This window comes from Hemicordylus capensis, chromosome 4, assembly GCF_027244095.1.
Source record: "Hemicordylus capensis ecotype Gifberg chromosome 4, rHemCap1.1.pri, whole genome shotgun sequence".
In the NCBI taxonomy this organism is placed as follows: domain Eukaryota; kingdom Metazoa; phylum Chordata; class Lepidosauria; order Squamata; family Cordylidae; genus Hemicordylus; species Hemicordylus capensis.
Genome location: NC_069660.1, coordinates 110,773,972 through 110,787,455, shown reverse-complemented (window position 1 = coordinate 110,787,455; position 13,484 = coordinate 110,773,972). Strand labels below are relative to the sequence as shown.

The following is a 13,484-nucleotide window of genomic DNA, read 5'->3' as shown; positions in this document are numbered from 1 at the left end:
GTCTGGGAAACATACCAGCGGGGATTCTAACCAGCAGCCTCTTGCTCCTTAGGCAGGTTACTTCCCTGCTGCGCCATTAGTTTTAAACTGAAGTTTAAAACTGCAAAAACCTCACTGAGACAGCATTGATACCTTCCTGCTGGAGAACAGTAATTGTTCCTTGCAATTGGCCAAGGGAGAGTAATAGTGTTTTAATTGGTTTTATATTGTGAACCGCCCAGGGACTTTTTGTATGCGGCGGTATATAAATGTACTAAATACATAATAAATAAATAGTGAGCAAGCAAGTGTGTGAGCGGAAGCAAGAGGGGGAATCAGAATGGCATGGTGAGTGTGTAGAGGAGAGGGAGATCCAAAGAGATACAGTGAATAACTGCAGCAAATAACCTTTTCGTCCTCTCTCCTCCTCTCTTCTGCTGGCAATGCTTAGAGTGTGAGTATGCAGGGAAGAAAGAGATTGAAAGAGTTAAAGCAGAAGGCAGAGGGGAGAAAATCGTTAAGGCCACTGTTCTATCCTTGGCTGTAATTGTCCATTATTTCTACAGGCAGCAGAGCAGCCTTGCTCAGCACTGAATGAATTTCTCTTTCTCCCCTTCTGCCCCATTGAATCTCTAAAGCAAGCCACTTGTAATACATAAATAAATAATATAAGCAAAGTTAAGCTGTAACATATCTCTTTGTAGACTATTGAAATACCATGCTTTGTATCTGGTGGTACTTCTTGGGATGAGAGGACCCAAAAAGAATCCACCGCCATATAACTGCCTAAAAACAAGTTTTAAAAGTATGTATGGAACATTAAAAACTCTCTAATTTATAAATGGTGGTCATATACAATACCTCAAATGCCATGGAATGAAAAGATAGTATAAAGATAAATATGTAATAAACATATAATGTGTCTCTTTTAACACATTAATGTGGACAATGTATGTAAAAAGGTAAAAACATGTAACAATAGAAAACAAATGTAGAGCAACCAATTTATAAAATGAGAATTAAGGTCCTCTTCAGCGTTTCACTTCTTGGGATGAGACCATAAACCTGTCAGGACTCCTTCAGGCTCAGACCCTGATGAAGTTTCCTCAGGGGAAGAGGAAGAACTGAAACCCCTAGTGTCCTCCCTGCACTGAGAAATGCCTGTCAGCCATACCCTAAACATCCATAGTTCACATCTTCCCTGCTTCCCTTATTCCAGCCCTGCCCCCCCCCACATTCCCCCAGGACCCCGGAAGCAGAAATGACATTGAGCCAGGGCTCAGCTCTAAACAGTGGTGACAAAATGCCCCCTTGATAGCCAGAGCCTCTCTTCTAAGCGGCCTACCTGGGAGGAAGAAAGGCCAGTTCCAGCCACTTCTCAGCTCCAGCAAGAAATAGGACTCCAGTTCCAATACTTTCACTAGTACAATAGCTTCACTTTGGGAGCTCATTGTAGTGCCAGCTCCCAATTTTGGCTACCAGTGCAAGTTTCTTGCCTGGTTTTGACTTCACCATGTCTGCCTTTTTCACCTGGCCCTCTAAGCTTGACTATGGCTCTGGGTCTCTTCCAGCAGCAGTGCCTAGCACAGGCCCTCCTCACCTAGCCAGTCATGGGCATGGATAAAGCCCAAGCACTCCAAGGTTTTCATGAGTTAAGACTGGGGTTCCCAACCTACGATACTCCAGATATTGCTGAACTACAACTGCCATCATGCCCTGCTACAATTTATGGGGTTACAAGTTAGGGTGTGAATGAAGCCTAACCTAACCCTAACCCCTTGAAACAATGCAAATTTAATTTGCTTTTGACAGAGCCATGAAAGCAAATTATGCTTAAATTACACTGTTACAGAGCAAAACCATTGTAACTGGTGCAGACTTTATTGTCAGTGTTTGCACACTCTTGAGTACTTTGCATGCAAGTAGCAACACATGGACCTTTAACCACTTGTTACATTGCTGTAGGAGAAAGGAGGTTACTTTGGGTGGGGGGGGGGAGTGTGAAGGGAAAATCTTCTGAATACTTCACTTAAACTTTAAAAATTAAAATTGCACATGAAACAGGCAATAAGATTTGGAAAGACACTGTGGTTGTGGGGGGGAATTCAAGCTGTCACATCTCATTGTGTTTCTGAAGTGTTTATCTTGAGATTGCAAAGGGAAAAAATTATTGTGTCTGCTTCAAAGTGCTGTGCTAAGCAGGCAATCTGATAAAATAAAGCACTCTTAGAAATGGCAGGGGTTTTTTTGTCTATCTACTTTGATAATATAACTTCTTCAACCTCCAGTGCTCAATTGATCAATGTGCATTTTTCTTCTCTTAAAGCTTTGTGTCTCAAAGTGCCCAGACAGGTTTGCAACCTACATAGACATGCAATCTTCCTACAGATATAACAGTTATTGGGAATACTACAGACAGTTTTGCAAGCCTGGCTTTAATAAGCCACGGAAGGTGAGTATAAATAGATGCTACATCTGAGCACTACCTTTTATCTATGCAAAATGTGCACAGGTTTATATTGACATAGGTATGCTGATTTCCTTCATTGTTGACCACAACTCAATAATCCCCAGTGAACTCTAGTACAGCTAGGAATAAGCAGAAGTTTTCTTCTGTGGTATACTCTATATTTAAAATACTTTGTATGCTTAAAATGTTTTAAATCCTTTCCCTGGCTTTAGCTAGGGTGATGATGGTGAGTAAAAATACCATACAAATAAATGACCAAACATGCTAAAGATTTTGAGCTACATCATTTGCCTGGCTAAGAATGGCTAACTGTGACTTCATAGGCAATCCCAATGGAATGCGATTGAGCATTTTCCCAAAAAGATAGTGGAGAGAAGATTGATATGATAATAAGTAGGAGTTTGCCAGAGGGGGGAAAATCATTTTGTTTGTTTATTTTACCATTAATTCATTTGTTCATTGTTTTCATTTGTTTTCATTTTACATTGATTGCATTTGAGACCTCTCACTTCTTCTGAGGCTTCTAGGTTCTAAAACTGCTGCCCTCATCCCCTGCCACAGTCCCTCTCACCTCAGAGATCTCTCCACCGTCACCTGAGCCACACTCCTCCTCCACCTCCATCCAGTTACTTCCATCCCCCTTTTACTCCATCCCCCTCACCCCTCTTGGTTGTGGCTGCAGCATTGCTGACACCTATTGGCCAAGCTGCAGCCCCCTATCCCCAGAGACCTCACCACCCTCACCCGTGCCCCGTTCCTGCTCCTCACCACAGGACCACCAGAAGCAGTGGTTTGGGCCCTTCCTCACTGCCGCCACCGCCATGGTCACTCATTCCCCTCAGGCTGCTGACAGGTCCTGGCACTTCCCTTGCCTGCCTGCCTGCCTGCCTGCCTCCCTCCGCCAGTGGCTTCGGTAGCCCCAAACAGCAGCAGTGGTTGGCTGGGCCCTTCCTTGCTCTACCAATAGGCGCTGACATGGCCGCTTGTTCCCCTCAGGCCGCTGACAGGCTTGAGCCCATCCCTTAGCCTTCTTTCTTTTTTCTCTTCCTCTCTTCTTTTTCTCTCTTTCTCTCTCCACTCACTCTTCCCCTCTGTCTCCCCCCCTCCCTCCCTCTTCCTGAGTTAACAGGTTTGTTCATCTTGTTTCTTCATCTAATTCACACAATGGCAGCCTCCTTCTCCTGAAGGGCTCTTTCCTCCCTCATGGCCCCTCTGCTTGCAAACCCCTGCCATCCATCTATCTATCTATCTATCTATCTCTCCTCTATAATCAAGAACATCTTCCTACCAGTAACAGTTGCATTCCAACTGACTTTAACCATCACAGGCTCCTCCTCCCTATCTGCATATGGAATCTCCACTGTCCAATCACCATGGTGCTTCTGCTCACGAACTCTAGTGAGATCTGCCATGCATGGGATTAGCCACTGGTATGCCTTAGAGAATTATATATAGAGATGGTTCTCTTGATTTTATTAAAATGAATTTCTGTTATTTTTTTAAAGCAAGCACTTTAAAATAGTGCTTGGCAATGTCCGTACTATTTAATAGTAAGATTTTACTGCAGGGGAACAAAGGTTTGACCTAAACTAACACTAAAGTAACCTGACTTTTAACCACTATAGTGAAGAGGGAAAGCAAAACATAAAGGGTAAACATGCATTTAGAGCCCACCAGGGAGATGAGGGAGAAAACAGCTTGGGGAGGTGATTTTGAAAATAAATATGCCTGGTGAGGAAAAGGTATTCATTCATTCATTCATGGATGTTTGCAAATTCATATGCCACTGCCATAAATCTGTTAGCGTGGCTAACCCAACAGGATTTACAACCCCCTTCAGCACTCCCCGGTGAGTTAACAGAAAGCAGCAGTGGAATTGCACGATTGAAAAATAAAAGGCTCACAAAGAAAAAACAGTAAATGAATTAAGTCCCCTGAACTGATCTAGGTACCCCCCTCTAACAATAACTGAATAATAAGTGAACAGAAAACACAGAGCAAGGAATGAAAATAGCGAAGGACAACAGAAGCAAGGAATTAACAGAACAAAGCAGGAAAGCATAAACAAGGCAAACTGGAACTCAGACAAAATTTTGGAATTCAATAGCATCCTGTCTGCGGACCAGTGAAAGTTGCAAACAGCACCTGAGCAACTGAGAGACTACCAAATATATATGGCTCAAAAGAACCAGCAGCCAATCAGGCTTCCCTGAGTCAGCACTTCGGCTTCCTCTCTAGTGATCTCCTGTGCCTGCATAACTTCCACTGAGCCTCCCTCTTGAGCTGTCTTCTCAAGACAGGTGAAATCCCAGGCTCCTCCCCATCAGAAATCATGTCTGGCAGCTGTTGTGAATCCTCAGTTCCAGAGTCTGGTCTCCCTGCCAACTCCTGTTGCTGTGCCTCTGAGCCCTCACTAGCAGGCAATTCCTCCCGTTCCTGCTCTGACTCTTCTGAATCAGAAGTCTGAGCCATGACAGCCACCTTTCATCACTGATAGCAGGTAGGGATGTGCACAGAGCCAGTTCCGTGCACTTCTGTGAGGGTGGAAAGGAGTCTGCTTTAAAGGACAGGGAAGGTTCCTCCTACATGTCCTTCCCTGCCCCGCCACTTTTCCCCCTCCGGCGCTCGCTTAAACCACGTGGGTGCGGGATTGCAGCTCCCTGCTTGCAGCCCCATTCAGCATCATCTTGCATCACCATGCTCATGGCCAATGCTCGGAATGGCTCAAACAGACCAGTTCGGTGCTCCAGAAAAGGAACGCCGAACTGGTTCCGTGCGCATCTCTAATAATAGCAGGGTGGTGTTCAGAAAAAGAAAACAATTTAAAAAAACAATATAATTGAAGAATAGTTTTTAAATAGCAGACAATGATAAAAGCACAACAGCAACAGTTAAACACTGAATAGAACATCAGCACTAAGACAGCTCCTTTCATATGAAAAACAGACTACAAATTAATCCACCTGGTGAAGAAGAAAGTCTTAAGGGTATCAGGAGGATCTCCCTAAGGAAGGAGTTCCACAGCCATGGTACTGTAGCTGAAAACTCTCCCTAGCTCAACTCTGCCCATGGAGGCAACCAGTGGGGAGCATCAGTAGATGACTATAGTGTCTGGGCAGGCTGGTATGGGAGCAGGCAGAAAATGAGTACATCCACTGGTTCTTTATAGTAAACTCCTATCTGGAAACTGTTTGTTCTTGAAAAAATGAAACCAGGGGCACTGATATTTTTTTATTTTTTTATTCATTCATTCATTCATTCATTCATTCATTCATTCATTCGATTTATATACCGCCCTTCCAAAATGGCTCAGAGCGGTTTACCATTAAAACAAACCACTAAAACAATAAAAAGCTAAAACAAATTAAAAACAATATAACAATGATCAACAATTTAAAAACATTTTAAAACAGCAATTAAGCAATTCCAGTAATTAAAACCCCCAAAATCGGGTTAGAATTTAAAAACCCTGGAAAGCCAGGCCAAACAAATACGTTTTAAGGGCTCTCCTGAAGGCTAATAAAAAATTCAAATTACGGATTTCCGCAGGGAGCACATTCCACAGCCCCGGAGCAGCTATAGAGAAGGCCCGCCTCTGAGTCGCCACCAGACGTGCTGGTGGTAACTGGAGACGAACCTCCTCAGATGACCTTAATGTGCGGTGGGGATCACGCAGAAGAAGGCGCTCTCTAATGTAACTCGGGCCTAAGCCATTCAGGGCTTTAAAGGTAATCACCAGCACTTTGTATTTTGCCCGGAAACATACCGGCAGCCAGTGCAATTGTTTCAAAATAGGCATAATATGGTCTCTCCGGGTTACCCCAGCGACCAGTCTGGCTGCCGCGTTCTGAACTAATTGAAGTTTTTGAACTACGTACAAAGGCAGCCCCACGTAGAGCGCATTGCAATAGTCAAGCCGGGAGGTTACCAGCTGGTGCACCACTGTTTTGAGGTCAAAAAAGCATACTGATAACACCCAGCACCAAATCTCCTGATGACCTCACCCAGCGGTTTCATGTAGATGTTGAAAAGCATTGCTGACAGAATGGAGCCCTGAGGGACTCCATATAACAGCTCCTGCTTTGAGGAGCGACTGTCATCAAACTCCACCATCTGGAATTTACCCGAGAGATAGGAGCGGAACCACTGCAAAGCAATGCCCCCTATTCCCAACTCCTCCAGGCGACCCAGAAGGATATCATGGTCGATGTTATCGAACGCCGCCGAGAGATCCAAGAGGACCAACAGAGTCACACTCCCTCTGTCGATTCCCCGGTAAAGGTCATCCATCAGGCCGACCAAGGCTGTCTCAACCACATAGCCCGTTCTAAAGCCAGTTTGAAATGGGTCTAGATAATCAGTTTCCTCCAAAACTGCCTGGAGCTAGTTAGCCACCACCCTCTCGATTACCTTGTCCAGCCAGGGGAGATTGGAGATTGGCCTATAACTATCCATCGCTGAGGGATCCAGGGTAGGCTTCTTAAGAAGAGGTCTAACTATTGCCTCCTTCAAACATGATACACATGTTAAGTACTACTGGTTAGCCTGAATGTAGGGCATTCCAAAAGCTCTGATCCAGACTTTATAGAGGCCAGTTCATTCAGAGCATGGATTTAGGATCCAATAGTGGATAGAAGGAGGAGAGTTCAGGGTAAGGTAAAGTTGTGCTGCCAAGTTGGTGTCAACTCCTGGTGACCACAGAGCCATGTGATTTTCTTTTGGTAGAATACAGGAGGGGTTTACCATTGCCATCTCCCGTGCAGTATGAGATGATGCCTTTCAGTATCTTCCTATATTGCTGCTGCCTGATATAGGTGTTTCCCATAGTCTGAGAAACCTGCTAGTATATTTCCCATAGTCTGGGAAACATACCAGCGAGGATTTGAAACAGCAACCTCTTGTTCGCTGGGTAAGTTACTTCCCTGCTGTGCGCCATTAGGTGTTCATGAGCTCAGGGTACAAGCAGGCTGTTTTCAGATTTTATGTTCATTTCAGTTTAGGAAGTTATAGGCAGAAACCTATTTCAGGTATGGGATAGAGAACTGTGGGATAGAGAAACAGGAACTAATAATAATAATAACAGCAGCAAGATAAGAATTATTTCTTGTTCACACAGTCAGACAGGTGTTATTGACTGGTTTGTTTTATCCAGACATCGTGTCCTTCCCAAGGACCTGGAATGCCAGAATTTTATTGTCAATTGTTATAGATATCATCGCAGAATGTAGGCTGTTCCCAGTAAAACTGCTTTTTGTAATTGGCTGATGGTGATTTCTGTGGTCCCTATGGTGTTGAGGTGCTCTTCAAGGTCTTTTGGAACTGCACCCAGGGCGCCAATGACCACTGGGATGATTTAGGTCTTTTTCTGCCACAGCCTTTCTATTTCAATTTGTAGATCTTTGTATTTGGTGATTTTTTCTATTTCTTTTTCTTCTATTCTGCTATACCCTGGTATTGCTATGTCGATTATTTTGACTTGTTTTTCTTTCTTCTCGACTACAGTGATATCTGGTGTATTGTGTGGCAGATGTTTGTCTGTTTGTAGTCTGTTTGTAATTTTTTATTATTATTATTATTATTATTATTATTATTATTATTATTATATTATTATACCATTTTTTCAACAGAAAAGTTCATAAAATAGTTGCATAGCAAAAGGAATCAGAAAGTGGTTTCCTGTCCCAGTGGAACTCAGAATCTAAAAAGAAATGCAAGGGAGATACCAGCAGTAGAGGGACTGTCTGCTGAATTGAATCGGGGCAGTTGCTCTCTCCCTGCTAAATATCAGGCCCACCACCCTAAGAGCTGCCTCGCTGCCTAGTTAGCAGAAATAAATTACATCACAAGTTTGAAGCTACCTGGGTTGTGGAGGGTTTTTTTTTTTAATCAACTTTTTAATGCCTACTTTAATGTTCGTCTCATACTAAAAACCCCTTACTGCGTCCTGATTGCAACCTTAAGTTAATTATGCTAATTGTGTTAAAAGGTAATTTTATTCTATCAGAGACGAGGGCAAAGCCACCTGCTGAAGCATGCCCTGTTCAAAGTCATGTCTAATGCATACTGTTTTTTGTTTTCATTGTTAGTGAGAAGCCAGAGCGGCATGGGTCCTTCATATTTCTAATTCAGATGCCCTACTGAGGTCTAAATCAAATAATTCATAGATTTTTTTTTAATTTAAAAAATGAGGAAAAATAGATATACTCTTTTTAAAAAAAAATACTGAGAACTATTTAGAAATATTTTTTTTCTCAGATTGACTATTTTTAGCTTCTGTTTTCCTTTGTATTTCAGTCTGTGGCCCAAGTTATGCGTGATGAAGATTGTCCTTCCATGATCATTCCAAGTCGGCCTTGTGAGTATATGACCGTGCTGAGTACATTGTTCTTACAGTTTACACAGTGGCTTTGTTCCGCCTAACTCCTAAGTTAGGCGGGCCTACACACTGGTTTTTAATATGTTCTGAGAACATAATTGTCATGGTACAAACTATGGGAAATCCAAATTATGCTGAAATCAAATGTGCATTTTAAAACACTTTAATTAATTTACTCTGGAAAATTTATTCCTGCACAGTGCCACCATTCACAAGTTATATATTTCCTCATGTAAATGTCTTCACACTTCTGTCCAGCTGGTACACACAAGAAGATATCTCCCCACTTGCTGGCCCATAATGACTTTGACAAGAGTTGCGTAGATCCACAGTATAGTCTTCTGCTGCTGTACTCCATTTTCCTTTACTGAACTTGCAGTGGTTTTTTATCCATTCCCCCTGCCGCCTCCTCTCCCTTTCTCTTTCACCAAGACAGAAACCTTCTCTTTCACAAGGTTTGGTTCAGAATCAGTTTCCTGTACCTACTGTGTATTTTTGTCTCCCCCTTTTTTTTCTGAAAATCAAGTACTTTTAATTGTCCCAGTAAGCAAAAACCTGTGGCTGGATGCTTGGAATCTATAGTGTCTACTGCTTCAATAATAGTTTATTGAAGCACCAATAGTAATTTGAAGCTTCAATAATAGTTTATTGAAGCACCACACAATACATAAGTAATAGGATTAGAGATGTGAAGGACTGGGGGGAAATGGAAAAACACACACACATACTCTCCTCCCCCTCGGCAAGAGGGGGTTCCACATTCCCCACTCCCAATCCTTCACATCTCTAGTCAAGATATTTTATTTATTGTATTTGTACGCCACTCCAAACCTAATGTCTCTAGGGATTCACGAAAACATAAAACAAACTGAAGCAAGGATTAAAACATTAAAGCAGTTCAAACCACAATTCTGGTTAAAAGCTTGGGTGAATAAATGTATCTTTAAAGACTTTTAAAAAGCTGTCAGAGATGGGGAGGCTCTTATTTCAGCAGGGAATACATTCCCAAGTCTCAGCATGGCAACAGAGAAGGATATATCCTATATAATAAAAGGCTAAGTGAGTGGCCGTGGCTTTGGAACGTTGGGGATCTGCGTCCCTGCCTCCCTGGGCTGTTCTGGGCCTGCGCAAAGCGCAGGCCCAGAAGAGCCCAAGGGACACAGGACCTCAGACACCAGTGTCCCACAGCCACGGGCGGCCATTGAGCCCAAGGGACACAGGACCGCAGACACCAGTGTCCCACAGCCACGGGCGGCCATTGAGCCCAAGGGACACAGGACCGCAGACACCAGTGTCCCACAGCCACGGGCGTCCATTGAGCCCAAGGGACACAGGACCTCAGACACCAGTGTCCCACAGCCACGGGCGGCCATTGAGCCCAAGGGACACAGGACCGCAGACACCAGTGTCCCACAGCCACGGGCGGCCATTGAGCCCAAGGGACACAGGACCGCAGACACCAGTGTCCCACAGCCACGGGCGGCCATTAGCCGGTGTGTGGCGGCGGGGGAAAGTGGCCGAGGCGGCGGCAGAGCCGCCGCCTCGGCCATGAGCTGCGGCACGACGAGAGGAGGCCGAGGCAACCAGAAGCGGCCGCCCTGAAAAAGGCAAGGGCAATGGCGGCGGGGGAAGACCGAGATGGGGGACAGGGAAGCTGGGCGAGGTGGCGGCGAAGCCGCCAACGAGGCCCCCGCCCGCTCACAGCCGTCGCCCCCGCCTGCTCACCCGCCCTCCCAGCTGCCCAAAATCACCTTCCCCGCTCCCCCCCAAAAAAGATTAAGGGCCAAAATGGCCCATGAGAAGGTCGCCGCCCCCGCCTATCGCCCTCCCGCCCACCCAGCTGCCAAAGACCACCTTACCCGCTCCAGCCCGAGGGAAAAGAGAGGAGCTCACGAGCAGAGCTCCTCTCTGTGCTAAGTCACTGCTCAAACTGCCGCTATGGACGCAAAGGACGCCTATTGCATCCATTGCGACAGTATGGGCAGCAGCTTAACACAGAGAGTAGCTCTGTTCCCGAGTTCCTCTCTTCTCCTTCGGGCTGGAGCGGGTAAGGTGGGCTCCGGCAGCTGGGTGCGCGGGAGGGCGATAGGCGGGGGCAGCCACCTTCTCATGGGCCATTTTGGCCGTTATTCATCCACATACACACACCCCCAAAAAAGTAAAAGCAAAATAAGGAAGAACAAAAACAGAGACAACAAAAAAAAAGAGAGAGAGAGAGAGAGAGAGGGGACAAGGGAGAAAAAAAGAGACAGAAAGAGAGAGACAGAGACAGAAAAGATGGGATAGAAAGCTAGCGCCCGTTATCATAACGGGCTTAAAAATACTAGTTATATTATAACAGAACTAAAACCAAGAGCAAACATACAAGGGTAATTAAAGAACTGAAACCAAGAGCAAACTTACAAGAGTAATTAAACTTGCAAAGCTAATAAAACAATCTGGCAAACAGGGGCGTAACTAGGTTGGAGTGGGCCCTGAGACAAGATTCTTAAATGGGCCCCCCCGCCAAGAAATTTTTTAATAATAATAATAATAATTCGATTTCTATACCGCCCTTCCAAAAAATGGCTCAGGGCGGTTTACAAAGAGAAAAAGGTGCCTCTTTGTCCAGTTAGCAGGGGACTTTTATTCTCACATTTCTGTCCTCATTCAAAACATACAAAAAACAGATGTACAAAATTGAGCAAATGAGAAGACACTAGAAACACTAATTATTAAAATGGGCCCCTTGCTGCAGATTAGCAAAGGAGACTTTCAACCATGCAGGGTGAGCCTATGTATGTTTTCTCAGAATTTTGAACAAATTCAGTAAAGTTTGATTCCAGGAGGTTTTTCACACGAGGCTTTTAAAGCCCTTTAACACACATCTCCTCTGGAATGGAGGTGCTGCATTCACATGTTGGCCAGATTTACCCTAAGGGGAAAAAATATAAAAGCACAACACATGCGTCACAGTTCTCACTCATGTCTCAGTTCTCACTCAGACCTGGGTTGCAAAACAACTTGAACAGAAGTGTATTTATGAATTAATTAATTAATTAATTAATACATAAATAAATTTGTTCCAGAAGTTTTTGTAATTTCCTGCCATGAAACAAGCCACTTATAGGGCTTTTTAGAGGGTTTTTTTTAAGCCAGCAAATTTTCCAATCAGTTTTAAATTAAATATAAATATTCAGAGACTTCTCAGTCCCCCCCCCCCCCATCAAAGCCCTATGGCAAGCAGATCCCTATATAGGGGGTAGGGGGAGTGTAACCACAAAAAGGAATTCATATTCTACCTGGCAAAGGCTGAGCTGTCTGGCCTGGGAAGAGGGTCTGCTGCAGAGAGCTGTAGTGGCCACTCTGACTGCCAGCCTTCTTCCTGGGGCTTGCCAGCCTACTCAAATTCAGGCTTCACTGAGGCCTACACGGAGGCCTCCCTGGAAGCCACGCCCCCCCGCCGATCAGCTGAGAGGCGCCAGGGAGAAAAGCAGCTTGCCTGCTGCTTTGATTGCCGACCAGGACGACAAGCAGGAGAGAGGGCAAACAGGGCAAGTGGCTGAAGGGTCTTGGGGCTGGGCAGGGGGCAATGGGGAGTCATGTGAGGTGTCTCTGGGAGGCCCCTCAAGGCAGTGGGGCCCCGAGACGACTGCCTCCACCTGCCTAATGGTAGTTATGCCCCTGCTGGCAAAGAAAGCAAGACTGAGTAAGCAAACCCTAATTTGTTAAATAAAATATGGAGCCCTTTCTCACATTTGTGATGTGAAGCGCGTGCACATTGTGCACGCGCGCAAAGCATTACAGGGAGCTTTGCCGAGCGAGCCGCAGCGGGGAAGGGGCAGCAGGGAGATATCCTGCCGCCCCAATTACACTAATAATTACGGCGCCAGATCGGGAAAGCGGCGGGAGGGGTAAGTAAACCCTCCCACCGCTCTTAAAGTGACCCCCCACCCCAGTGCCGGACCGCAATGTGGCGGTTCCGTGCACACCTCTAGTGGCAGTGCATTCTACATTTAATACACTACCTCACCTGTTAATAGTGACCAAGGAGGTGACCACTTGGTCACCCACTCACCCAGTTTGGAGAGATCCTTTTGGAGCTCCTCACAATCAGTTTTGGATTTCATTACCCGAAAGACTTTGGTATCATCTGCAAATCTTGCCACCTCGCTGCTTAACCCTGCTTCTAGATCATTTATGAATAAGTTAAAAAGCACTGGTCCCAGTACAGATCCCTGGGGGGGGGCACTTCTTACTTCCCACCATTGTGAAAACTCTTCATTTATCCCTACCCTCTGTTTCCTGTCTTTCAACCAGTTAGCAATCCACACATGTACTTGTCCCCTTATCCCATGACTGCTAAGTTTCCTTAGGAGTCTTTGATGAGGAACTTTGTCAAAAGCTTTTTGGAAGTCCAGGTATACTATGTCAACTGGATCACCTTGATCCACACACTTGTTGACACTCTCAAAGAACTCCAAAAGGTTTGTGAGGCAAGAATTACTTTTGCAGAAGCCATGCTGGTTCACTCCCAGCAAGGCCTATTCTTTGAGGTGTTTTACAATTTTATCCTGGCCTGTAATTTCCTTGGATCCCTTTTTAAAAATCGGTGTTACATTTCCTACTTTCCAGTCCTCTGGTATAGTACTACAGAGCCCGATTGTAGGCATAAGTTAT

The 13,484-nt window shown here is 44.9% G+C and overlaps 1 protein-coding gene across 6 annotated transcripts in view; it reads left to right on the top strand.

Moving 5' to 3' along the window:
* The window catches only part of SLC44A5 (solute carrier family 44 member 5), a 296,509-nt gene that overhangs the window by 246,132 nt on the left and 36,893 nt on the right, over window positions 1-13,484 (top strand). For all 6 annotated transcript variants that reach the window (XM_053243954.1, XM_053243949.1, XM_053243953.1 and 3 more), the window contains 2 exons: window positions 2,306-2,431; window positions 8,744-8,804. In XM_053243954.1, coding sequence (XP_053099929.1) covers window positions 2,306-2,431; window positions 8,744-8,804 — 187 coding nt within the window. The remainder of the gene's footprint in view (window positions 1-2,305; window positions 2,432-8,743; window positions 8,805-13,484) is intronic.